Below are 27,182 nucleotides of genomic sequence, written 5' to 3' on the forward strand. Positions count from 1 at the left end.
TTGATTGTCAAAGAAGGTTGGTAATGTAACAATTCAAAATGTTTTCTTTTTTGCTATTCTCTACATTACCATTTTCCAAAGTTAATTGTATTTCCTTTTCCCCCAATTACTTTTTGTCTTCTTTTGTGGTTCTAGCACATATATTAACGTTCCCATCCATACACGTATTGATTTAAACACTTTACAACACACCCAAAAGAAGACTGAGCTGCAAAACACTGCTGGACTCCGGTACAGAGACATCAGTGGCTGCCAGAGGTCTTTTTGGGCAAGGCAGCAATATGCAAGGAGCTGATTGATAGAAGAGAAAGTTAGATTTAATCATGTCCAGCATTAGTTTATGTTATTTTTCTAAGTCGTCATCATCATCATCCTCATCACAGTTGTCATTTTACTAGACTGATTAACTATAGACTTTTCAGACTGTTGGGATCTCACAAGACCACAGAAAAGTTGGTTCATTTCTAAGGAAAGACCATCTCCATTTGTCAAAATGTACAGTCATGACATGTGAAGTGTGACTCAGGAATCTGCCTGAGCTCCACACCCAGCAGGGGGTCCAGTTGTCACTGCAGTCCCATGGAAATCCTCCTCCACCACCATGCACTCAGCAGAGGCCCCAGGGTCCGACGCCTTCCGATCCAACAACCAAACCCCCTCTTCAAAGATGTGAAGGAAGTGGTAACAAACAACTGGGCCTTACCTGAGACTAGTTAAACCTGATGCTATGATAGAACTGTTTACCTTTTATGAAGATGTGTTGACTCTATTACAGTGATTGAGTTCTATAGATAATGATACTAGGAGCAGTTATCAACCTGTAAACCAACGTTAGCTCTGCCACAGACACAGGGTCTGCATGCTGATCTTTGCTTTACTAACTTGTTAACTCACAATCCTACACAACGCCATCTGACGACTCCTGACATTTTATAAAACAAGTCTCATTCACATCAACTCATTCTAGGAATGGTCCTTTAGCAGAGACACACAGGAAGCAGATGCTAAAGACTAGCTTCCATTGCTCACCCGGCACTGATCAAATTACATTTTTAGTAACATAATTAATAACTATCTTTAATAATTAGTAATCATTATCGATAGCCAAATTGTCAACACACAACATAAATGGTACCCCGTGCCTGAACTCACTACATAAATGGTACCGAGTGATTCTTATGAAGTAAGAAATCCCTACAAGACAGTCATATGATATTTATACCACACGCACGCCTCAAAAACCCTTTTGTGTAAACTGTCATAGTAACATCACTGTTCTTAGAACTGCTTATATGCATTTTATAGAATCAATTATTTTGTCATTTCACCTTGTTTTGCACAGCTGCCTTCATGTTTCACAAGCAACTGTGTCGTAACAGGGAATTTGTTTATGAACAAAACTTATTAACTTCTTTTGTACAGATTTGTTTTTACCGTGCATATGAATGAATGAATCAAAGAATCAAACAGTGAATGGTATTTTTATTCAGCTCACACGCTCCATTTCAGCCATGTATGACAATCTGCTTTATATCAAATCAAACTATATTTGATTTGATATAAAGCAAATCAAACATTTGAGCAGTTTTTTTTAATAGTTCTGCGACAGAAATTGCTTTACACACACACACACACACACACACACACACACACACACACACACACACACACACACACACACACACACACACACACACCATTAATCACAATTCTCTTGAAGTTTCCTCCCTGAAATACACAGATTTGTTTGGCTGCGTGGCATCACATGCGGCGGCTCAACTCGCTCTCAGTTGGCCTGCGGGTTTCCTCGTTTCCAGTCCAGAAGCTTCTGACAGCGTCTGGAACCAACCTACCGCTGAGCCCCGGTATATTTATTAGGATTCACAGAATCCATGTAAAAACCCTCAGAGACGATGGAAAACCAGGTTTCTGTGTAAAGTTGCATCGTCATGTCACGAGACCTCGATGGACTTGATGCCTGCAACAACAAGAAGAGGATGGTCAGTGGAGGATCCTGTGGTGCTCAGCTTGAACACAGCACAACAGATAGAAATACTTACTTCTTCTCAGTCTGCTGTTTTTGAGACTCTGCAGGAATCGGGATTTATTTGCCGTCACGAGTTTATGATGCTCCTGGTCCAACTTCCTCCCCACAGGACCTTGTCTTACTTTGTCCCAGTCCTTCTCGGTCTAAACGCAACAGACGACGTCAGACACGAACCCGAATCCTTCCAACAGCCCACGACCGACTTCTCACCATATCTTTGAAGGCCTCTCCGTTGTAATAGGTCTTGGACGCCGGATACTCAATCCCCTCGTCACGCAGCTGTGTCAGGCCGCCAGGCGCCACCAGGTGCAGCTCCTCTCCGTCATAGGCGTAGACCTTCTTGTCCTCACACGTCATCAGAACCAGCTGGTCGCACGGGCACGAGGTGCCCTCCACTGCGCCGATGACTTGCATCTTCACCTCATCCTCAAGGTAGAATTTGCCCCAGGCGTTCACCTCGGCTGGCTGGCCTCGGTAGATGGTGTCCTCCACGCCACCGACTGTCAGCGTGGCGCCGGCTGGACGGGCGAGAGGAAACGTCTTGCCTCGTAATTGGGAAACCGTGTTTGAGACCCAGGTGTGGAGGAAGCTTCCTGTAACACGTGGACATGGAGAGTTAAATTGAATAAAAGTGGAAAAATTCAACAATATACTATTGTTGAATTTGAGAGCAGGGTGTGTGTAATAGACCTGTTTTTCCATTGCAATGTGGGAAGTCGGACCAGTTTGACAGTGGCCTGAAACGTAACAAAGAAGAAATCCTGTGAGAATAAACAAAAGCACTTGACCAAAATATTAAGTGCAAAATGCAGGACGTCAATGGCTGCCATAATGAAGATAATAGTTCACTAATAATAGTTCACCCTTCACTCCTGCGGTTATCAAAAAAACAAACAAACTACCATTGCCATAGTAACCCGTAAACACAACATTGAAAGCCTCAGCAAAGAAACCACTTCATACATGAGTCACTTGTGAGTAAAAACATTTCCCTGCAGTGTGAACAAAGCTTTAGTCTCATAAAAACCGGTTCCTGGTACGCCCAAGTCATGACATGTCCATTTTCATGTGACACAGGTTTTGTTGGATGGAAGATTCAGGTGGACTGTATTTCCAACGTGGATCTAGTTTACCGTCCTGGATGGAGATTTGGCCATCTGGGCGAGATCTTATAAAATGTACAGTTTAAAAATTCCATTTCCAGTTTCCAAGGAGGTATAAATCTTCTTGATCATTCATCCACGGATCAAAAAATTCAGAGAACTGTTCAACTCTGATCTTGTCCAGTATTCTTGTGAAAAGTGTCAAACCTTGTCTTCATTTCTCTTTTTTCTTTTAAATCTTCCTTGTGTAACTCGGAAACTGCTGATTGAAGGTGACCACTCAGTTCCTCGGACTCCTGCGCTGCGTCAGTCGGGATCTTGAAGATAAACGAAAGGTTTCCCCTCCAAACACTGCTGCTGTTCTCCTCTGAACTCATTTGACCAAACGTTCGCCTCATCTCTGCCCTTCCTGGTTTGACTTGTTTTGATGTGGTCCAACTTGTTACTCCGCCCCGAGTCCTACTTCGGGTAAACCCTAACTTTAATTATTTACTTCTTTTTACCTTTTAAAACTTGGCTCAACTGATGAATCATTACAAAGCGAGCACAGAGACAAGATCAGGTACCCACGAACATTTAACGGCGATTCATTCTCCACGAAACTGAACCCAGATCCTCCCACGCCATCTGGTCTCTTCTGGCTCTGTGTGAACAACATCCTTGAGTTGCATTTCAAGAAATATGTCATAGGAATCATCATCATCATCATCATCATCATCAGTGAGAAGTCCACATCACCCATGATATGTGCGTGTGTAGGTGGGTGTGTTGTTTGTAAACGTTCCACGTCCTGGAACATGAATGTTCTCTCACGTCGGGGCAGTTGAGCCTCCATTTTGTTCCTGTCGTTTCAGAACACGTCTCAGCGTGCTGGGAATTGTCTCGTCATCAGACCAGATCCACGTCGGTGGTGCGGAGCGTGCTTCCACAGTCAAGATTGTGATTTTCAGGTTTCCATGTGTCTGATGAGCGGTCAATGCATCGCAGACAGAAAATTCCTGGAGCAAAGCGGCCACTTCTCTCAGGTCACACTCAACGTTTCAAATGGAATAAAAAATTTTTATCCACTTTGTGTTGAAGCTCATGTTTGCTGCCTCGGTAAATGCAAATGCTGTACGCACATTGTTTTGCATGAATCCCAAAGGTTCTACCTGGTCAGACGCCCAGGATGTTATAAAGTGATTATAAAGGATGTTGAGTGTTGCTCATATAATGATAAACTCTCTTCGATTAAAGAAAATGGTGCTTACTGTAAAACACTGTCCATTCTTGCTCTCTGGTACCTGCAAAACAACAATCACTGTTAAAATGTAAAATAGCTGTCAATGTAATAAGTATTTATTAAAGTACAGTAAGATAGTAATAAGAAACAATAATATCATAGTATTCACTTGTCGAGAGAGTGTGCATATCACACCATTAATGGAAAGTACTGGGCTGAATAATTAAAATAGTCTCAGTTTAAATGCTGATAACAGACACTGAGTGTGTGTGTCACACGTTTCCTTTAAAATCTGTGTTTTTCAGCCAATAAATGCAAAACTGCATTAAATAGACAAATGTGTTTAAATCCTGTGGTATTTATACAGGTTCCTTTACTCCTCTGTTGTAAATAGTTTTGTTTTCCTGATGTTTCCTTTCCAGTGTATATGTTGTATTAATCAAGATTGTACATACTTTATTAACTTTCCATTTCTTTATACTTAGAGTCAGTTATTACTACTATGTGGGGAGCAATGCTGTTAATAAGTCCCATTTGGATTAATAAAGTATTTATAAAGGACTTTTTAGTCAGATGCATAAATCGATCATATACATAATAGGTTTAGTAATTCTGCATTTTCTCCTTCAATCTGTATTATTTGTTGCACTGTTTGACACCATAATCTTAACTTCTTGCTTTTTCTTGGTCCACTTATTAGTCATGATACTGCACACTCACATTGCTAAACCTGTATTTTTTAATGACGATAGATAAGAGCGTTCTCTTCCTTATCACAACTCAACAGTTTAACGAGAAAAACAGTCAACATGCTCAGCCACACCCCATCACTACATTCACAACTAGTATTTTTTTTCCATTATTTATTACTTAAATTAGTTTACTAGTGTTTCTTTCAGATCACTATTTCTTTAATCTATGATAATTATTTGCATGGTTCATGTCTCGAAAAGTCCACGAAATACACATTTTAACATAAATTTAATTCAGTTTCCTTCTGGAATAAGGACATTCCCTGACAGTTTTGTATTTCCCACCATGGGTTTCGTTTTTTAGAAACAGAAAACAAATGGAAAATCCCCAAAGCATTTTGCGCTGCGTCACAACAAAAAGCGGCGTTATTATCAACCGCAGGCGCCCAAACACCTTCAATACCGATAAAAGTCAGTTGTTTTTTGTTTACAAAGTTTTAATTCAGTTCACATGAACACTTTAAAATAAATAAATAAAAATACGCTCTTTTTTATAATCAACGTTGGGGGGGGGGGGGGGGGGGGGGGGGGGGGGACAAACATGCGATGCACAAAATAGACTTATTGTGAAGTAAATAACCCACTAGAAATACTTCCAAACATTGACATTAATATGAGTTAAATAAAGTCAGTTTACCAGAAGAAAGGACGACGTGTGGCCTTTGAGATCTTCTCGGCGAGCATCAAATAACTTCCGCAGTTAGACAGTGGGTTTATTTGCAGCTGCGCCACTCCCAGTCAGTACTACTGGCGTCATCAACGCGCCTCTGGTGGAAAGTTACCCACCGCAAACATGAACCAAACCCCAGACTCAAGGAAGCAAAGTCGCCCCACATGGAAAGAACCTATATAAACATATATGTTTTCATATAGGTTTTGATATAGGTTTTTAAGATATGTGACATATATAAAATTGGCCGTTTTCCTATATTATTTGTACATATATGTGTACACATATACGTGTATACAGGTACCTATGTAGGTACACATATGCACGTATATATGTGTGCATATATGCACCAATATGTTCTTCTTACATAATTGTTTTTTAGTTACTTCTTAGTTATTGCCTTAATAATGTATGACAGTGGCCAAAGTGAGATATGGGCTATATATATGTGGAAATAAAGAAGCAGTACAGGAGACCTATATGGCCTGTATATTCACATATATGCACCTCAATTTTGCCTATATGTGGCATATATACACGTAAATGTGCATATAAACTGCTTATAGGTTTCATATATGTGAATATATGTGCATATATGACAATATATTACTCATATAGGTTCTTTCCATGTGGGGCAACATGTACGCTGACAACAGACAACATGTGTTCAGAAATACAAATGTACAGGAGATTTAAGTAAGAAATGATGGATTACTGAAAAGTTGCCTGCTCTTACACTCACAAGAGTCACACATTACCTGCAAATCCATGTTTTCTTGTTTGTTTGTTTTTGATTAAGGGGGGAAACTGGAGTATCTGGAGAAGACCCTTGTACACACAAGTGTGGTCAATTATCTGGGGATTCTATGTCATGTCCTGAGTCCTTTATTCAAATAAATAACCTTCTGTTCATATTTTATAATGCTCTATTTATCTTATTAAAGGAGGCAGGGTGCAGCCAGGACTGGTGTTTTGTCCATCACTTGGCAAACAGAAATTTACAGACACCAATTGCCTCAATGGTGTTGTTGTACTGTGTGCAACCTGAGTTGCAGGAGCAAACAAATATAGCAGATCATGCAAATAATGGAGAATAGTAGTTGATTAAAAATACAATTAATGGATGGCAGATCATTTCAACATTTTTGTAAAATGTTGTCTATTTAACTCAGGTGCTCTTCATTGAAGATTTAAATTTACACTTCTATGATTTTATTTGAAGCACAGCCACTATAAGCACCTCTTCCACAGATGTGGCTCTTCCCATCAGTCTTTCAGTACAACCTTCCCCTCAGGGCAACACACCTGTTTGGAAGGGAGCTGCACCCATGTAATTGTCATGTGTAATGTCATGGCATGCAACCTTATTGTTCTAAATGGTAATTAAGAATTTTCCTCTATTATGTATGCCGATGTTGTTTTTAAAGACATTTGTGAGGCCTTATCAAGGTTTGACCTGTTCTGTGATGTTTTTAAAGTATTATAAAGTTTTATTTGGCAGATTTAAGGATCCAGTTAACAAACAAAACAAAAATGTAATTTACTCATGTGGTCTCCAAATTAATGGTCCTGGCTTCAAATAATCCCAACATTAAGAAATTGGACCGCCATATTGGATGAGGATTACCTTGCCTCCAGTGTATTCACTTCACTTCAACCAAATAATATCACACTCGATTTTTACTCAAGGTTTTGTTTGTTACATCCTGTATAACAACTGTAACAAACTAAACAATGAAAATCTCGTCAACTATTGCAGCTTGGCTTAGGAACTTTAAACTTTGACCAATTTCATCAGTTAATGCTCAAACATATTTATGTATAAATTCATTAATAACAAACAAGACCATCCAGACAGATTTCACAAACCTTTTTCTGTCATCATCAGATATTCATTCCGACCCAATGAGGAAGTCAAAGAACTTGCCATTTCCACTTTGTTGTACCTCCAAAAGTTAACTTTCTATCGAATTCCGTCTGCCCAAATTCTATGAACAGATCATTAAAATGTTTCCTTCTTTGTCTTTCTATTCAATTATCTCCTGTTATAATAATATATTCCACTAATTCTGTGTTGCTAGTTTGTGTGATTTAAGTGACTCCATCGTTTGTCTTCTATGCTTGTTGTTCCTTCTTCCTTTGTGTTACGACCTGGCTGGCTAGGGATCGGTGTGTAACATAAGACAGATGGAAACCGTCTTTAACCAGGGGAAATTAAGGTTTGTTATTTTATTTTTTATTGTAGCTCATCAATTGGGCTTCTTTCCTCTGCTGCACAGTTTGGTTTCATCTTCTTATAATTTTATATTATATTGTTTTTTTTTTTTTTGGGGGGGGGGGGGGTTGTACGGAAGCGCATTGCATTCACTCGATTAAAAACAGTGATAAGACATTTTACAAGATAGCATAATTATTAGATCTTTATAATATGAGATAACTATGACATGAGGATATCGTATCTACGAGATTACCTGTGTTAATATATATATATTCTTTTTTGTGGATGCAATGCGCTGGGCCAATAAAGAACAAAAATCGAACACTTTTTTTCCCCAAATAGAAGTGAATATGCCGAAGGATTGGTCCTCACCCAAGATGGCGATAATCATAAAGAAGCATTGCGCATGTGCATAAACAGCGGAAGCAGTATTGCGTCAACCGGAAGCTTCCTCGTCCTTTCTGCTCCCGGACTGCCATCATGGTGAGTTCGCCATGAGAGTGTGACAATTAAAATGAGGAATTTCTTTTCATACACGACATTATTTGGTCATAACTACACTCAGACGTGTTGTTAAGATAAGCGTACGCATTAGTGTGGCATTTTTATTTGGTCATTTGTGCAAAGTTGGGTGTTTTTTTCGGCGCAAGATGTCGGTTATCGACAGCGCTACAACGTGGTCGAGCGGGCCGAGATTACCCGGAAAACAGAAGACGCGATCTTCAGTCACAAACTCAATTAAAGCTACCGTCGTCCCGTGTCTTATTATCGCTGCGCTAATGCCTTTCTGCCACAGTTGAAAATGCACTACAACCTAAGCTACTAAGTTAGCTATAGTGCTAGCTGCGTATACATGTTCCGGGGTTACAATAAGCGAACCGTGGCGTTACGTTAAAATGTCATTTAGCCTCAATATTTAAACATAGGCGTAAACCTTGATCATAGTTCATCTAATGTAATCTCCTTCGCGTGTCTGAATCGTGCCTTTTCATGCCTCCTCTCAGGTGTTCAAGCGCTTCGTTGAGATCGGCCGCGTTGCCTACATCTCTTTCGGACCCCATGCCGGCAAGCTGGTGGCCATCGTGGACGTCATCGACCAAAACCGGGTGAGCACTTTTGGGAAGACGTCCTGTGCATGGTTTTGCGTGCCCGTGTTGCCACTGTTGCCCGATTGACGCCGCTCATTGTGCATCCGCAGGCTCTCGTCGACGGCCCCTGCACAGGAGTGAAGAGGCAGGCCATGCCCTTCAAGTGTATGCAGCTCACAGACTACGTCATCAAGGTTCCCCACAGGTGAGTGTGGATGCTCTCTGTCTGAACTGATGGACCCTTCTGCACTCATTTCCCCTCACTAAAAAACCCCCCAAAACGACCTCCTCCATCTGTGTTGTGTGACGTTCACAGCGCTCGCCAGAAGTTTGTGAGGAGAGCCTGGGAGAAGGCCGAAGTCAATGAGAAGTGGTCGCAAAGCAACTGGGCCAAGAAGATCGAGGCGAGACAGAAGGTAAGAAGCTGGCGTCATGGATGTGATTCTAAACATTGTTGTAGTTCAACCTGCGCTTCTCTACGGTAGTGGTCGTACACAGACTGATCACATGCAAGCCATGTCTCATGTCTCATCTCTCATACGTTCAGACGTGTGTCTCCACAGTGGAGGTTGATAAAGGTGTATTAGCTCGGTGCACAGGGGAAAGAGATGAAAAGTTAGAGAAAAATTGGCAACAAAATAAGAATGACGGAGAAATTGATAATTAGATCTACATGTTGGCAGTCAGACATGTAGATTGTGAGTTGATAAACACTTTGTTTAACCAAAAAGTGTGTAATTCAAGATAAACAGCAGCTCACAAATATAAATAAGATTCCACAGTTCTGTCTCAAATTTTGGTTGGTTTCCATAAATTGTATGTCAAGTGACTTTAGTGTATATTATTTTAAACGGTAGTTAGTTTTCTGGTATTAATACATTGAGGGGGTGAACCTTTGTTTGCCCTCCTGTAAACGCCAGTGAGCCTGATGTCATCCACGTTGATTTAGTTTTTGTATCGTTGAAGTAAATCCCTTTGTTTCTCATTTGAGAGGCAAACAAATGTGCTGAGCTTCTCTCGTTTGGGAGGTAAATGACAACCAAATGTACCAAAATGTAACTACCAAATGTTGTGATTAAAGTAATAGTCGGGTTAAACTTGAACTTTAGGGCCACAATATGAATTGAACCCGGTCTGTTTGTGCTTTTTCCATCGTTTTATAAGTACGTGTCTCTACTTGAGCAAAGATGAATAGATGAAAATTGTGTGGCTCTTCACCTTCTACACAAATCCAATGTATATCTGTGGGTTTGTGTTATCTGTTCGTTCTGCCGCTTCTTCTTTTCTCACCTCTCTTCTTATTGCAGAGGGCCAAGATGTCCGACTTCGACCGCTACAAGGTGATGAAGGCCAAGAGGATGGTGAGTGCAGCTGAAACTGACACCTTGGATTTGTTCTGTTGTGTTGCAGCGTAGAACCTGTTGTTGATCCAATCCTCACGTTACTGGGAAACAGTTTTGTGACAAATGAATCTCCTTTGTTTGTGCAGAGGAACAAGATCATCAGGCACGAGGTGAAGAAGCTCCAGAAGGAGGCAGCAAAGAAGTGAAGAGTTTTCACCACAATAAATCCGTGTTGAATTGTTCCTACGTGTCCTTTTCTCTTCTTTCTTCATGCTGCAGAACTTTCTGGAGCTCGAGGGCTTTTATTCACGTTCATCAACACTGAATATATATAAAATACTTGATTAAACTAAATATTACTTGATGTTAAATTAACTGTTGTGAAAATGATATATTTGTCATTGTTAAAGAAAAGTAGTGTGGTGTTCATCATTCACTTTAGTTTGTGGAGCGATCGGCAGCAGTGAGTCTTGAACATGAAACTATCAGAGGTCAGATGCTCATAGTTTCTTATAAACATCTTTATTGGTTTCTGTAGTCATACAACATCCAACAATTCAAACATGGCAGCAGTGAAAACTGATAACACCGAAGACAAGCAAATCACATTTCTTAATCAAGTAAACAATCAAAGTGACAGTCAACAAATTACCATGCACCAAATGAAAGCAAATCAACCGATGTTAACATTAATATAAGATGCATCATACACTCCCAACAAATACTCTTTCTTCATCATGTCGTTCTCCCAATGCCTCTTCCACATTACCTCCATTCAATAGTTCCAGAAACATCTAAATGTCGTTACATTTAGAAGCTTTCTAACAATACAGGTCAGCTTCTCCAGAGCCTCGTGGAATTGATTGAAAGATAAATAAGAATGTGGGGTGTCTAGGTCTTGGTCAATTCTTCCCAAGATAGAAAGAGGGAGTGTCCATCTCGTGATCTCTTCAAGCACCATGGACTCATACTTGGCTGAACTGAAGTTACTCATCTTTGGGGTTATTTTGGTGCCTCAGGTGCTCATTTCTGATATTTAGTCCTGAATAATCAAATTTTTTGCATTGATTTCACACTTGAATCCACAGAGGTGTGTGTGTTCGAGACCTGAAGCAGCTTCACGGAGACACTCGGGTGTCGAAGGCCTTTTTCGAGACACGTTTGGGTTTAAACTTTGTCACACAGTGAAAATACATGACGAAAATGTCTTATACCTTACGACGCGACAGTGACGAAACAGATCCACGAGGTGGCGCTCTCCACTAACTGCTGCTTTAAACGTCTGTCTCTGCTCTTACATTTTAATGTGGGAATGTGGCCTTTTCTGAGTCACGTGGTTGAATCTACACAGTAAAACTGGTGCCTTGGATATCCTACACTGCACTATTTATTTTTGGAGCCCATGCCCGTGAAAAAAAATAAATAAAGAATGTGTTTTTATAGAAGTGCTGGCTGAGATCAGGCTGCGTGGTGGGAGAGTCTGTCAGCGGCCAAACAGCTTCCAGATCAAGCTGGTACATATTACATAACAACGACGCCTGAATGTTGCCCGACTGGTTCAGAGCAGAGGACAGGGAGATAAGAGTGAATGCCAACGCAGCAGGGGGTCCGTGGTTCAGCGGCCCAGGAGACGATAAATAAGATTTATATACGCAAATAATTAAATACACGCCGGACTTTTAGTGTCACCTTCAAGGCCGTGCGGCGTTCAATGACACTGGAAAAGGAAAAGATACAGAGAAATCATAGTGATTCGCGAGGACCAGGTAAACAGATCTCACATGAAGTGTGTTCATTGTTATCATCGGGGGGCTGATAAACACGCGCGTCGCTCTGACGTCAAACATGAATGGCAGCGATGCGCAATGCGCGCGGAGCCGTCCATTGGCGTCAACAAGGACCGGAAACTGTGATCAACGTCCCTACAAAATAAAGCCTACTTCGAACGCGTCGGCCATCTTCATTCATGTACCAAAGATTATTATTATTATTATTATTATTATTATTATTATTATTATTATTATTATTATTATTATTATTATTATTATTATTATTATTGTTATTATTATTATTATTGTTATTATTCCTCTCCCCCAACAACCGTTAACCGATTTGACCCATTCAAATAGTAAATCGTGCAGCTTTTTCTGGACATTCCTGCCGTGCTGTATGCTTTCTATGTGTTTAACTGTTTACAAATCAATCGCACTAAAGAGCAGGTCAAATATGGGAGGAGATGAGCGTCTGTCGCCTGCAGTGAGAGGTGGGCACTCAAAATTTCTTCAACACTTCCTTCTGCTTCATCAGCATTACAATTCAGCTTCAGCATTCAACGCTTGCATTTCCTTTTGGAACTGCAAACCTCTAGTTATTATTAAAGTGCACTTTATGAATGGAAAACAATTTATAACTTTTGAATAACTTATCCAATAACGGCCTTAATTCACTCAAACAAAGTGCTAGAAGTTAAAAAATAATAATAATAATAAAAAAAAGCAGCCAGAAGAAGTGAATGTATTTTGAAAGCCCGCGCGCAGTGCAACTTCCGGTCACCCACGTGGACTTGACGCAGCGGAGCGCCGTGGAAGAGCGAGAAGAACAGCGAGGGTTTGAGTTGACAGAGTGACAGATTAACGTGGGGACTCGGCGGGATTAATCTGCGGCCAGTCGGTACCGAGTCACTCCCGGACGGATCTTTGAAAAAAAAAAAAAAAAACAACAACAAAAAAACCCCCCGCACATTTGGAGGAAGCCACGCACACACGCGCGCGGGGGACGCACGCACGCACGCTCCCTCCCGCAGCTCTTTTAATGGAAGAGACAGGACGCCTCGGATTCCTCGGAGGTAGGTCGCGCTGGAAGTGCGTGCGGGCCCCGGCGGGGGGACGGTCTGCGGCAGGTCGAACGCTCTCCGTGCGCATCTTTCAGCTTGCACAGCTCGCGCCAGTGTGCGGCTCCTGTCTGCGCCGTCAGGGGATCGTTTTGGACGCAGTCAGCTGGGGTGGGGGGGGTGTGTGTCCATATTATGTGTGTGTGCGTGTCGGAGGTTGAGAGAAGAGAGGGGTCCCGTATGGACAGCGATTGGGGAACGTCATCAAACATCAGGATTAAAAAACAACAACAAATTGTAATCAAACATTGGTCGTAGTAGCAAAATACGCGCGTCTCCTGCTCCCCCGCAGTGCGATAGATTGATGCGGTTTGCTTGTAAAGTGTACAACATTTACATGTGGAGACCCGTCCGGTACTTCGAACAGTGTCCTCGAGATTTCAGACCCGTCGCCCACAGGCAGGACTGAATATCTGTGTGAGCGTGAGAATGATAATATAAGAAGTGCTATAACGTACATTCAGCAGAAATAAATAATATTTTTATTTAAGGGTCTGGAGACTATTAGAGGCGTGTCTGTATACATCACACCTAAGGGATTCAGTGTCTTAAGATGATGATTTTTTTAAATTGTTGTTATTTTTAAGCTGATTTCACTCTTGAATATCCTATTTCAGAAAGAAATGTGATGATGTAAGTAGGATTTGCCTTAAGTCGGACTATTATAAGAGACTCACACCTTGTTAATCAATAAGCCACCAGCTCCTTAAAGAGTTACGCAACCAGCCTCTGAACATGCAGGTCTGGTACATATTTGTTGACTTGTCCGAGGACTGGAGGGTTGGCCCGGCTTTGTGGTCACCAAACAGCCAAACTGCTGCACCTTAATTCAACTTGAGGTGTTGTTCCTGCTTTGGAGAGATGGGCTCCATTTAGGTGAATGAGAAGTGCTGGATTTAGACGAAGCAGATCAGCCGTGCAAACACCAGCTAATGTTATTACCCCGGTTGGTACGGAGAACCGGCCCTGCAGCTCATCACCACGCTGCAGCACACGTTTTCACCCGCTTCAGCCCGCCGCTGTGCCTGCCTGCCTGCCTTCCTGGGAATTTGAGAGCAGCTCACGTGTGTGTGTGGGTCTTTTTCCTTGAAACATCGTCACTTGGGCCGAGTTGAACTTGTGTCAGAGAGAGAGAGAGAGAGAGACAACATCATCTGCCTATTTTGGGTGAAATGACTCATGTGTCCTAACAGGTAGGGCCTCCAAATGAGAAACTGCAACACAATCCCAGAGGAGCTTTTCAGGCTTTCGTCGTTGCATTTGAGCAAAATTGCATAAGAGGTTTTATATTCTCGTCTCGCTGTATTAAATTCCATCTAAAGGTGTGTTTGTTTTTGGGGTTTTTTTGTGCGTCGTCTTTGTCAATACAGGTGAGTGGGACACACCCAGCCCAGGATCACCTCCCAGGAATGTTCTTTGGAAGTACATACCGTTTCTTTTTCTTTTTTTTTTATGCCTTTTGTTGCGCCTCCGGCTGGCAGGTAGATTCTTCGAAGTTGGAATGGCGCGGCGGAATGGTGTTTCGCAATCGAGGCTGTGAAGCAACGTGCTTTAGTGACGGCAGTGGCCTTTTGTAGAACAGAGCGAAAGGTCAGTCGTGAGGATTGTGGGATGTCGTGTGAGCTCGGAGAGGGGAGTGTAGTCATCCTCGAGCAGCAGAAAAAACAAAACAAAATAAAACCAAGCAAACTGGAGTGATTGGTTAAATCAGCTAAAGTTGAGTAAAGAAACGGCGGCTCGCTCCTCGATGTAAGTGTGTGCTTGTGCATGAATGAACGTGACCAATCACGTAACGCGCTATAAGAGGGTAGTACACTAAAGTCTATTTAACTAAAGCCAATTTAAAGCCACAGACTTGCACTCACCGGCAACGTATTCGGGAGGAAGTGAAGAGTTGGCAGAGATCATCAGCGACTTCTCTTCTTCTTCTTCTTCGCTCTGCCCGCCGTCAATTTCATCAGACTCGGCTTTTTCGGCGTAACCCCTCCAAAACTAGAGGCTAGATTTGTTGCAGGGATTAACTGGAACGTTCCGATTTCAGTGTTGACCGCTCTCGCCCGCAGGTCACCGCAAGATGGGACCGAACTGAGCCACAGCTCCGAGAATATTTAGCTCCGACCTTGACGAGGATCTCGCCATCGGTTCTCCAACGCCGCCTCGGGAAAGACCCACAGCTCGCAGCCGAAACCAACGGAGACTCGTGTGCCAGCCAGTCGGCGATGGCGAACTGACGACGGAAGACGCACAGGCACTTCCTCCCACCCTCGCTCGCCGCCGGCCATGGCGGGGCTGAAACGACACCGCGACGGGAAGATCGCCGGGCTGTACGACCTGGACAAGACGCTCGGCCGGGGACACTTTGCCGTGGTCAAGTTGGCCCGTCACGTCTTCACGGGGGAGAAGGTACGCTCCACACAGCCCTCAGCTCCACAAACGGAAGAAGGAGTACTATAAAGCAGATATTAGTACGCGTCTGAGCGCATCCACGCAGTTTTTTCTGGCTTTACTGGATGTTTATAGAGTTCTTGTGAATTTGTCGGTCCTTCTCCCCCCCAGGTTGCGGTGAAGGTGATCGACAAGACCAAACTGGACCCGGTTGCGCGGGGCCACCTCTTCCAGGAGGTGCGATGCATGAAGATGGTGCAGCACCCCAACGTGGTCCGCCTCTACGAGGTGATCGACACGGCCACCAAGCTCTACCTCATCCTGGAGTTGGGCGACGGCGGCGACATGTACGACTGCATCATGAAACACGACGGTGGCCTGAGTGAAGAGGTCAGTCGGCCATTAGGACATAAACCCTCGCTCCTAATCGCTCAGCGAGACAGGAAACCGTGATTTATCTCTCAAGGGGGCTTGTTTTATTGCCCTGACCTTGTACTTGTCTCCAGATAAGGTGAGATAGAGGAGATTGATAGACGCTTTGAATTAATACTTTGCCTCCTGAGACTGTGAGAATCTCTGGTGTGAGAGGAATTCGGATTCTGTTATTTATTGCTGTGGAAGACGAGGAAGTTATGTGGAAAATGCACTGAAGGAGAAGTCAAAAGGTATTTAGAAGCTCAGCGATTCTTTGAAGGCAATAAATACCAGACGCCAAGATGCAACTGTATGACATTGAGTGTCGCAGCGTTACGAGTTAAGAAGGGTGAAATGATTGCAAGGCAGTAGATTGTAAGACGTCTCTTGTTTCGAGACTGTTGAGTGGTCTGTCCGGCCAGGCCACGCCTACGTTTTCAACGTTTTCCCTCTCTTGTTCTCCGTACAAGGTGGCCAAATGCTACTTTGCCCAAATCGTCCACGCCATCTCCTACTGCCACCGGCTGCACGTGGTGCACCGGGACCTGAAGCCCGAGAACGTGGTGTTCTTCGAGAAGCAGGGCGTCGTCAAGCTGACCGACTTCGGGTTCAGCAATCGCTTCCAACCGGGCAAGACGCTCAACACCTCGTGCGGCTCGCTGGCCTACTCGGCTCCCGAGATCCTGCTGGGCGACGAGTACGACGCTCCCGCAGTGGGTAAGTCCCCGGAGAGACGGTGGAGGTGGAGGTCTTTAACGGGAGGGAGGGGTGCTTCGTCTTTATCGTCTCGGTTCATAGTCCTTTGACTGCTCAGGACGCGCCGTCGCCTTCTGGTCAACTGATGCTTTCGCTCTCTCTTGATTGATAAGTGTGCTACTGGAGCCGTGGTGCTTCGGATATCTCCCCCGCAGCTTTATCAGCCGGCTGATTAAAACAAAAAGAGGCAACTGTTCAAAGTTCAGACTCTCTCTTCACCAACTGGGTTTTTTTTCTTGGTAATGTAATAATCTGAGGCGCCGCCGTGCACCTGCACTTGTTGTTCTCTGGTCGCGGTTGAAGCCGCTCTGTGTAACGTGATATCTGACTGGAGCGTCCGAGGCAGCCTCGCCAACATGGACGTGGTCTCAATCCCAGCTTGAGTATCAGATTTAAAAACTGTAGCGGGAGAAGAATTCGAACGCGACGAGGGCCGACGGAGGGAGAAATGAGCAGGCAGACGCGAGGAGGGTGTGAAAAGGCACCGGCAGGCCCTCTGTCTACCCAGAAGCCACCGTGTCGGAGGAAGAAAACACAGCAGCGCGCTGGGTTGTTTTTTTTTCCTGACTGAGTGCATTTGCAGCAGCTATTTTCCTCTGCTTTTGCTTTGCTATCGTCCAAGCAGAGTAATTACAGTCTTATCTGACCGCAATCGGGTGAGGTGTGCCTGCTTCCTGGACTGTCAATAATGCACGTGCACTATTGTTCGTTCACCTGAGATGACAGTGTTTTGATTCCCGCGGATTATCCGCCCTGGGATGTAATATTGCGTGACGGTATCAGATGTCGGCACAGGCCCGAGCGGGGAGGACGGCGGTCCTGGCGGGTTTTCTAGGCCCAGTGAGGTAATAACCTGCCCCGGGATAACGTGGCTGCCAATGCTACCTGCTGACATTCGGGCGCTGAGGTTTGGTTTGGCGTGGCGCCAGGTGGCGGCCGGCCCAGTTCGTCACAGAGATAAAGAGGCTGTCCTCGCCCTGCTCAGTCAAAATCGGGACACGTTGAGTCGTTTGAGGGCTGAAAATAATTTGGGATTAAGCGTGACTCGGTCCCACGGATTGCGAAGCGGCGGCGACCACGCCGGAGCACCGCCCTGCAATTGTATTGTTCCGTGCAGATAAATGCATTAACAGTCACTGCAGATGGCCTCGTTCATTCCTTCCTGTGACAACTGGGTAATACTATTCAAATAATTACTTGTATTTTAGACATGAAGACCCACATATGCTCATTTATGCGACATTTTTAAGTGAAAGCGGAAAACTTTTGTTGCATTTTGGAGTCCGAGCTCCGAGGCACTGAAAAGGCATTTAAAAAAAACTAAACAAATTGGCTCACAGCATAAAAAGTACATCGTTTTCAGTGTTTCTGATGTTTCTGCGTCATCGTTTTCAAAGAGTTTCAGTGTAAACGCACAACTTTTCTGAAGCAGAAAAGCAAAAACGATGCGTTTTCACTTGCAACGTTGTCGTGTAAACGGGGTCTTACTTGCTCCTGTCATATTTACTACAGACTCTAGAGGTCACTATTTACATTTGGGGTTTTCTTTTTTTTGCACTATTTGGACTTCACATAGTTTTTCACGTCAACAGTGGAGTTCAATCTAAGATATACACTTGTGAAATGATGGCGTTACTGTATTTGGACAATAAAGCCGTCATATGAACAGGCCCTGCTTGATATGAATGTATTTGTTTTCGTGAGTTGTCACACATTCAATTCCAATAAACTTCAGTCCTGGTTAAGAAACATGACATGTTGGAGGAAAGAGTTTGGATTTTATCCATCCACCTTGAAGACAGGATTGGCCCTGGTCCGCCACCAAAATCAGCCTCCGTTGTTGTACAAAGTGACGTCCTGATGACTAATTTCCTTTATTTGTTTTGTTCTTCACTGTTTGGGCTCGCACCCCCCCCCCCTCTTTTTTTTTTTTTGCCTTTGGTTAATGGAAAGTTAAATATAGATTTTTGGCTTCCTCTCCGAGAAGCACAAGCACTTATGAAAAAAAATTAAATAATAAGTTGCCTGATAGCCGCTACAGGGAGCATGTCTTGGACGCATGCATAATTCAGAGCTTATCTGTGCGTAATGAACACGCACGGCGGGGAAGATGTTTTAGACAAAGCAGTTGCATGGTGATGAGTCAAGACAAGATGCTGGACTCGTCTTCGGGGTGGAGGCGCGGGAGAGGCTGGTTATTGGGGTGATCTCTGGGAAAAACGTTCAAGTGCAGCAGGAAAAAGGGGATTTTTTTTTTTTTAACTCCCTCGGCTGTCACCGCCAAGTCGCCGCCGCCGTGGGCGCGAGTGACGCTGACGCGCGGTGACGTGAACGGACGGCGTTATCGGGAGACATGGCAGCCATCTGGTTTATAAATAAAGTTACGGAGGAAGGAAGTTTGGCGGACCGCTGACGCAAGTGACGAGAGTGCAGGGTCACGGTTGCTAGGATACGTTGGCGAGGGGGTAATATGGCGGTGGGGACTGCAGCAGCATTCGCTCCCTCCATCAGCGGCATGAAACAGTCCTCCGCAGCCTCGGAGAAACACATACTCACCGCCCACAGCGAGCCGCCACCGCCGCCGCCGCCTTACTCGCTCCACCAGATTGAAATCTGCAGCGTGTCCCGGCAAACTGGAGCGATGTCAAGAAACATGAAAACGGCGCTGAGCGAGACAAACCTCCCTCTTTGCTCACAAACACCGTGGATCCAGCATGACAACCACAAGATGTAGGTGTCGTCAAGGAAGCCATGTCTCCATTTAGTCATGATCACAAATCTGGATACTTGGATGGTTTTTGGTAAACCGCATACGAAAGTGACACAGGTTACATTTTGTTTAGGTAATAATTAGTGCATCTGCCTTGCTGTGGTGGGGAAAAACCACAAGAAACATAAAACTGTGAAAGATTAAAAAAAAAAGAACGAGCACACAGAGTGTTTATATTGTATTGATAACATCAATGAATTGCACCCGCCTCCCTATTTTACTTCATAATTTGGGAATAAGAGTCTTAAGTCTTAAGACGGAATAAACATCATGGAAAAATATAGCATTAGTCACAGTAATCCCCCCAAAAAACACTTAACTTTCGGAATTGCTCGAATAGGAAATACTGAAAATTTAAAGTGAAAGTGTTTCCGTAATATATGATCAGAGTCTTGGTTACTTTTAAACTGCATTTGGTCACGTTTCCAGTTCGCTGGTATCCAGTTTAATTCGGCTGTCTGGAATTTGTACTTTCAATTTCCACAAAATACATGTGTAGAAATGAAAATTGGGAAATTATTTTTGTGAATAAATGGATATGTAACAGTGGCTCTTCAGAAAGTGAACTAACGGCTACAGAAAATTGAATTCCTTCATAGTACTACCTCATTACAGTGAAATGATTATTTAGTGAGTCCAACCTAAGGTAATTTATAAATGAATATAAAGGTGTACATGATTTAATTTCTGTACTTTTTCGGGTGGTATTTACTTGCATAGTATTACGTGATGTAGCCGTGCCACGGCGTGAGAATAATGATTCTTGGGTAATACACAATTAGTTTTAATAATCTGATGGATTTCAGGATAAAATGTAATGTGTGTGCCGGCTTTAATTACAAGAGACCTCTTATTATGAGGGGTCAAGATATTTGCTCTGCCTTTCTCACCCTCATTAGATGAAGCGATAGAAGATGAAGAGGAAGTGGATGAATGGCCCTCATTGTCACAGAGCCCTTAAAGAACTCAGAGAGTAACGTTGCCCCCCGCCCCCCCGTCCAATTAAAATGTAAAGGTTATTATGGCACTATTTTACCAATTTGCCCCACTCAAGATGAAATTAGGCTGGAATATGACCTAAAATGTGTTTGGTCCTGTAAGAATACAATACAATGCTTTATTTGTCATTATATCAGTCATTAGAATGAAATTGCAGGTGCTGCCACAGCTTCAACGCACTCGTAATATGAACTTAAAAAAAATAGAAGTTTATAAAATGCTCTGAGTCACATTTGGCTGGTTGTTCAGAGGTCAGAGGCCGACACTACAACTCTGCGGTTTGGTCTTCCTCCTAAGTTTCCCCCCCGCAGACGGTGCAGCGGCTGACATTTACTGAAAGCAGGTCAAAATACTGACTCAGACGCTGATTGCGGCCCTTTTTTACGTAACTGACTGACTGTCTGTGTGCTCGCGCTCGGGGCGCCGTGGCAGAATGTGTGTCAGTGGACCATCCGGCTGACCAGAGCAGCGGCAAACACCCCCACCCCCACCCCCACCCACCCGCCTCCGGCTCCGGCTAATCGGACCAAGGGAACTGTTCCATAAAATTAGCATTTGTGCGAGGCACTGAGGGATGAACACGTTAGCCCACTTTTGCCTGTGCGTCGAAGCAGACGTGCGCGGAAGCGGAGGCTCGGCCTCGGCGGTCGGACAGATGTGTCCCGAGCTCGTTCGCCTCTCTGGGCAAAACGGCTCTGATCGAATGTGATTCATGCTTGATTTGAACTTGTGTGGGCTTGTTTTTATTTTTTTGTTCTTTATTTTTTGTGTATTATTTCTCCCTTCCTTCTTCAAATCTGGGTCACTGAGCACAGAGGACATACGTGCCTCACTTTTTTTTTTTCCTTCTTTCCCCCACTGAGTCTTATCTTCCCGCCACAAATCCCCGCTCGTATCTCTAATGATGTGATGTGTGTTCCGCCAGATATCTGGAGTCTCGGGGTGATCCTCTTCATGCTGGTCTGCGGCCAGCCCCCCTTTCAGGAGGCCAACGACAGCGAGACGCTCACCATGATCATGGACTGCAGATACACGGTGCCGGCGCACGTCTCCCGCGCGTGCAAAGAGTGAGTAGGACGCGGGCCGGGCGCCGCGCTGGCGCTGCATATTTCATGCTTGCGGATGTGCGAGGGAGAGGAGAGCGGCCGCTCTTATCCCTCGCCTGCCGCCGCTGCAGCCGGAGAGGCAGCGCCGCGTTAAAGTGTATCTAATGCACCCTTTAAAATCCGCCCTACTATTTTTACCGCGGCGAGGGTTTCAACGACGCGCCGAGGCCGCGGCTGAGCTCAGTCCAGTCAGGGGGGCCGCGGCGTTGAGATGCACACATTGGTTTTGTTTTGTTTGTTTGTTTTTTCCTGCTTCATCGCGACGCGTTGACTTTTCACGCGGCTCTTCAAATATTGACACATACTCTGGCCGGTTTTGGTGTTTACCTGAAACCAAACATCCACGTCCTGTGTGGCCTTGATGAAACAATTTTGTTCTCATTTGCTGAGGGCGACTGCACAAACTTTGTCAAATTAATCAAACAGTCGCTCGCTTCTCTTTCACAATACGCCAAATTGTATTTGTTTGGTGAAATAGCCACACTTTCCAATGTTTTTCGTGCGGATCCCTGGGCTTTCTGGCTCTCTGATTTAAATTGACCTTTGTATAAAATTGTATTTACATATTGAATGCAGCTTTAGTTCGTCTACAATATCTGCATTGTGGCTCACTGCTAATGAGACACAAGCATGAAGTAAATGAAATCCTTGAAACTTCAAGTACTTAGAAATTGCATGGAGTACAATTCAGTGGAGTATTTAGAAAGTCTTACCTAGATCATAGATATCTTTAAAAACAATTACATAATAAGAAATAACAAGAATAATATCAATCATCAATAATTAGAATAAGAATGTACATATTCTGTCCGAAAAGAAGTAGGGAGAAGCAAGTCGCTTATCCAGCCCTATTCTATCTTATGTATCGATCTTAATTGATATAATCTCAAATACTATTCAAAACGTTTGATCCAGATGTTTGTATATATTCTTTATATTTACCTTTTCTGTCACTGTATAGTATTAGTTAATTGTTTGGTTGATGCTTTCATAAATAATGTGTGCATGTGAATTGGAAGGCAACTAATATGTGATGGCAGTTTTAAGGGAAAATAACTTGTAATTGAGTTGGATTTAATTAACGTAGCAGTAGTTTCCCCCACGTCTGTTCTCATGTCAGATGAAGCAACAGGCCAAGTTCATCTCGCTTAAAATGAAATCGTGAATTCATTTGATGACTGATTTCCAATGCATTTTGTTTAAGCTTCAGCTTGTCCCCGTTTTTAGTTCTCACCGTGCCGATTGAATTCAATAACCGCCGTTGCGTTTTCCTCCAGCCTCATCGGCCATATGCTGCAAAGGGACCCCGGGAAGCGAGCGACCCTGGAGCAGATCGAGGGCCACGAGTGGCTTCAAGGCGTCGACCCCTCGCCGGCGACCAAGCTGTCCACTCCGCTGGTGTCCCACCGCAGCCTGTCGGAGGAGGAGCACGGCTCCATCATCCAACGCATGGTGCTGGGAGGCATCGCAGACCGGGACGCAATAACCGAGTAAGCTCGTTCTCTCTCTCTCTCTCTCTCTCTCTCTCTCTCTCTCTCTCTCTCTCTCTCTCTCTCTCTCTCTCTCTCTCTCTCTCTCTCTCTCTCTCTCTCCCCCTCTCTCATGCACTCATGAATAAACGCGATTCGATCCCATGTAATCTCCAAAGATTTGTCACACTTCACCGGTCCCACTGAAGCAGGAACGAGCGTCGTCAACAGTTTAATTGCCATTAACAACCAGCTGGCAATCAGTCCTAAGCTGCTGCCATGTCAAATTAAATCTCCACTCCTGTCACTTCCTTTTGATTCACGGTTCGTGGCTCAGTGCACCTCGCGTTAAGACGTACTCCTCTCCCTCCCCCCCCCGGTGGCAGGGCGCTGGAGTCGAACCAGTACAACCACATCACCGCGACGTACTTCCTGCTGGCGGAGAGGATGCTGAGGGAGCGGCAAGAGAAGGAGCAACACAGCCAGACGCGATCGCCGAGCCCCAGCAAGGCCCAGTTCAGGTACACACACACACACACACACACACACACACACACACACACACACACACACACACACACACACACACACACACACACACACACACACACACACACACTTGTGACTTTCGTGTTCGCAAGGCTTCACACATTAACCCTCACTTTAACCCTAAAACTGCTTCTCCATGTGAAATGTCCCACAGAAATATTTTGGGATCACACACACACACACACACACACACACACACACACACACACACACACACACACACACACACACACACACACGTCTTTAGACAGGCTGCTGCCGCTGCAGTGTTTGCTTTCTGTCAATCCGCGGTGAAAAATGCTTCGTTTGACATAAGATGGACAGACGGTCTTTTTTTTTTTTTTTTTTCCCCAGCAGGGAATGAAGGACAGACTGAGAATAGAAGAGAGGCTGCAGATCAGCAACACTGTCACTGATGTAGAGTCTAACATATCCTAAAAATGAAGCATAAAACACATAGAAGACCCGAGAGTATTTATGAACAGGCTGAGTTGCACAAAATGTGTAAAGTTCACTGTATGACAGGTTTGTTTGTTAATACAATAAAAAAAGCGTAAAAGAGAATCTCATTCAAAGTTCTGGAGCTCAATAATGTAGCCGTATTACATTATAACAGTGGTTTTGGGACTTTGCTTGAGTGTCTGTTGAACCACCAGTAAATTTAAGCCTTGAGCTCTTTTATTCCATCGAGGTTTTGTGGTAATTTGTTGTTTTAGTTGTTTACTCATTAGCCAGACCTGCATTTACTATTAAATGTGATACACAGTCAATCAGAGGCCGAATCCAGAGAGATGCTTGCATAATACCGCATTTGACAGGCGAACACTTCTTGCTGATGAACACAGAAAGACCTTCGATTTCAGCGTGTTAACCTCACTGGACTGCGTGTTTCCACGTTACAGGCAGTCTTGGCCGACCAGAGTGGACGTTCACCAGGATGTCAGCGACGGATTGGGGGGTCCTGGCATCTCCCACCCCGGGGGGCCCCAGTCTCCCGCCCGTAGCGCCGAGAGCCTCCACAAGGGGCCCCGGCCCAAAACGGCTCTGCTGGATGTGAGTCAGCGGCAGGAGGGCCAGCAGCCCCGACAGGCCCAGGAGAGGGGGCCCAGGCCTGCGCCCAAGCCCCACCCCAACCCCCTCAGGCTGTGCTCGCTGGCCGCAGCGGGCCCCTGCAAACCTCGCAGTCCCAGTCTGTTCAGCGTGGAAGAGGACGAGGAGGAAGACGGAGTGGAGGACAAGTGTCTGCCGCCCTCCATGTTGCCCGTGCAGGTGGTGCTTCGGTGCAAAACGTCCTCGTCCGGCTCTTCCGCGGCGAGTCGTCTGACCTCTCGCATGAGCGCCCCGGTCCTCAACCAGATCCACGAGGAGGATCGGGAGGAGGACGAGGAAGACGAGGACAGCGGGGAGTTGCAACGATTCGGCGGCCCCAAACCCAGCCTGAGTCTCAACCTGAACTCCAGAATACCGTCGCCCTCGACGCTCGCCTCCCCGCCCGGATCGGCGCCGGTAGCCACCTTCACCCCGAACTCGGACGCGAGCGACGACGACACCGGGAGCCGCTGCCGACCCGACGCGGCGTCCGGTGACGGACAAGAGGGCGGCGGAGAAGCGGGGAAAGAAGGCGGAGAGAAACGAGGCAGCCTCTCCAACTGTGCGAGTCCCGGCTCGGCGTCCGTTCAGGGCAGAGGCTCGGCCAAAGCCCCCAGCGGCCTGGTGGAGAGCCTGAAGCTGATGAGCCTGTGTCTGAGCTCCCAGTTCCACAGTCTGACAGGAGGAGGAGGAGGTGGCGGCGGCGGCAGCGGGGGCGGTGGGGTCAGCGCCGCCGTCGGGGTGGACGCCCAGGACCGTCCCATGTGGAGGATGTGCATGGGCGGCTCCACGGGCAGCTTGGACAAGGTGTCGCTCCTGGGCGGCCCCTCGCCCCGCGCAAACCTCTACCACCCACCGCCTCTCGGGGACGCGCTGGCCGACCCCCTGCTGGACGGCGCCCGCTCGGGCACCCTGAGGCTGAGCGAGCTGGACCTGGCCAGGGAGAACCACAGGAACATGAAGAACCGCGTGCTGCAGATGCCGCTGAGTGACAAGACTCTGTCCGTCAACATTCACCGGAGCCCCAAGGAGGGTCTGCTGTGCACGCCCACGCCGCACAGCTGCTGCCAGGTCATCTGAGGCGCACACACGCACACACACACACGCACGCACACACACACACACACACACACACACACACACACACACACACACACCCCTACACACCTCCTGTACTCCTGCCTTCCATCTGTGACTCATGAGTTCACATTACGTTAGCATCAACTCGCCGCGGAACGTTTACCGGCAGATGACTTGGAGCGCCAAACGCCACAATTGCACATTAAGAGATTCGGAGCAGCGCCAAGTATGTGAAGCACTTTCCACACAGCGAACTGAACGCTCAAGAGACATTTTAACCAGGCGCTGTATTTAAATGAGATATATTTATTATTATTTTGAATAAAAGTGCATTCAGGAATTGCTCACGCACGCGCGCGCACACACACACACACACACACACACACACACACACACACACACACACACACACACACACACACCATGACTCGATCTATTTTATCATGTTACATATCACTTCTTATGTTGAACTGTGACGCTGTTTTTAAAATCACAACTTTTTTTAATCCTTTTTTTGAGACAATCATTTTTTTTAAAAATAGTTTTTTTCTTTGTTGGTTTTTTTTAATATTCTGACTGAAAGAGTTACATTGTGACTGTGTTTTCATTCAAATGAGGCCAGATGCAGGGTGAAAAAAAAAACTATGGACAGCAGCACTTCGATACGATGGTGGCACACGCTATTTTATAGTCTTATCACTATTTTATTTTTCTACCGGGAACATGCTCTGCAGAGAGAAGATGCACACTCACTTGCCAAGTCGCCTGTGGTCGGACAGCGGAGTTTGTACATATGTGAATACCTTAGCAGTACTCTGTACCTGTAGTATTAACAGTAAAGTTGTATTGCAGTAGAAAACCTGAATACTAGATCCTTAGACACCATTATTTGTCATTGCTACGGGATGTGCAAGGTGGCGGTCGAACCCAGAGGAACATATTTAAGATCTCCACAGACACAAACGGTCATGTGCAAGAATTAATGCCAGGTTTGAGGGGTTTTTGGGAGAAATTATGAACATTTGATCGTTTCTGAAACTTGGAGTCAAACCAGCGATATTGGATTAGAATGACATTTTAAGGAACTATTTTAATAAATGAAGAATAAAAAAAAAAGTTTCAGACTCAGTGACTGTCTAATGAAAATGACTGTTAAATATAAATAATCAGCAGTCGGCGTTTATCCGACTTTATCAGCTTCATCAGTGGTTCAGACAGGATCAAGAGAGCGG

The 27,182-nt window shown here is 44.9% G+C and overlaps 3 protein-coding genes across 5 annotated transcripts; 2 read left to right on the forward strand and 1 right to left on the reverse strand.

The window, feature by feature from the left end:
* Positions 1-1,465: 1,465 nt before the first annotated feature.
* LOC308144391 (uncharacterized protein) lies at positions 1,466-5,842 on the reverse strand. Of its 3 annotated transcripts, XM_080515500.1 has the most exons (6): positions 5,762-5,842; positions 4,401-4,433; positions 2,738-2,784; positions 2,258-2,640; positions 2,061-2,190; positions 1,466-1,978 (listed from the first exon to the last, which is right to left on the reverse strand). In XM_080515500.1, exons 1-6 carry the CDS (start codon positions 5,806-5,808, stop codon positions 1,953-1,955), a joined length of 666 nt encoding a protein of 221 aa, XP_080371626.1. In that variant the 5' UTR covers positions 5,809-5,842; the 3' UTR covers positions 1,466-1,952. The 3 variants fall into 3 exon arrangements, with proteins under 3 accessions (XP_080371626.1, XP_080371627.1, XP_080371625.1); XM_080515501.1 differs by lacking the exons at positions 4,401-4,433; positions 5,762-5,842 and adding an exon at positions 3,725-4,373; XM_080515499.1 differs by lacking the exons at positions 4,401-4,433; positions 5,762-5,842 and adding an exon at positions 3,358-3,715.
* Positions 5,843-8,479: 2,637 nt separating this feature from the next.
* On the forward strand, positions 8,480-10,685 carry rpl14 (ribosomal protein L14). Its single transcript, XM_080516125.1, has 6 exons — positions 8,480-8,495; positions 9,017-9,118; positions 9,211-9,305; positions 9,417-9,516; positions 10,408-10,461; positions 10,590-10,685. Exons 1-6 carry the CDS (start codon positions 8,493-8,495, stop codon positions 10,647-10,649), a joined length of 414 nt encoding a protein of 137 aa, XP_080372251.1. The 5' UTR covers positions 8,480-8,492; the 3' UTR covers positions 10,650-10,685.
* Positions 10,686-13,049: 2,364 nt separating this feature from the next.
* Positions 13,050-27,066, forward strand: LOC308144440 (SNF-related serine/threonine-protein kinase-like). Its single transcript, XM_080515555.1, has 8 exons — positions 13,050-13,288; positions 15,397-15,736; positions 15,890-16,108; positions 16,603-16,849; positions 21,583-21,724; positions 23,041-23,253; positions 23,619-23,753; positions 24,684-27,066. Exons 2-8 carry the CDS (start codon positions 15,614-15,616, stop codon positions 25,948-25,950), a joined length of 2,346 nt encoding a protein of 781 aa, XP_080371681.1. The 5' UTR covers positions 13,050-13,288; positions 15,397-15,613; the 3' UTR covers positions 25,951-27,066.
* The last annotated feature ends 116 nt before the right edge of the window (positions 27,067-27,182 follow it).

This window comes from Blennius ocellaris (assembly GCF_963422515.1).
Source record: "Blennius ocellaris genome assembly, chromosome: 20".
Classification (NCBI taxonomy): Eukaryota; Metazoa; Chordata; class Actinopteri; order Blenniiformes; family Blenniidae; genus Blennius; species Blennius ocellaris.

Bases quoted from the DNA above. Each gene is read 5' to 3' on its own strand.
- rpl14 (XM_080516125.1), top strand. The intron at 9,517-10,407 runs GTAAGAAGCTGG...TTCTTATTGCAG, and splicing joins AGATCGAGGCGAGACAGAAG to AGGGCCAAGATGTCCGACTT. The intron at 10,462-10,589 runs GTGAGTGCAGCT...TTGTTTGTGCAG, and splicing joins TGATGAAGGCCAAGAGGATG to AGGAACAAGATCATCAGGCA.
- LOC308144391 (XM_080515499.1), bottom strand. From the start codon at position 3,548: ATGAGGCGAACGTTTGGTCAAATGAGTTCAGAGGAGAACAGCAGCAGT. The intron at 2,191-2,257 runs GTGAGAAGTCGG...TGTTGCGTTTAG, and splicing joins GAGAGGCCTTCAAAGATATG to ACCGAGAAGGACTGGGACAA. The intron at 1,979-2,060 runs GTAAGTATTTCT...TTGTTGTTGCAG, and splicing joins AAACAGCAGACTGAGAAGAA to GCATCAAGTCCATCGAGGTC.
- LOC308144440 (XM_080515555.1), top strand. From the start codon at position 15,614: ATGGCGGGGCTGAAACGACACCGCGACGGGAAGATCGCCGGGCTGTAC. The intron at 21,725-23,040 runs GTGAGTAGGACG...GTTTTCCTCCAG, and splicing joins GTCTCCCGCGCGTGCAAAGA to CCTCATCGGCCATATGCTGC. The intron at 23,754-24,683 runs GTACACACACAC...TCCACGTTACAG, and splicing joins CCCAGCAAGGCCCAGTTCAG to GCAGTCTTGGCCGACCAGAG.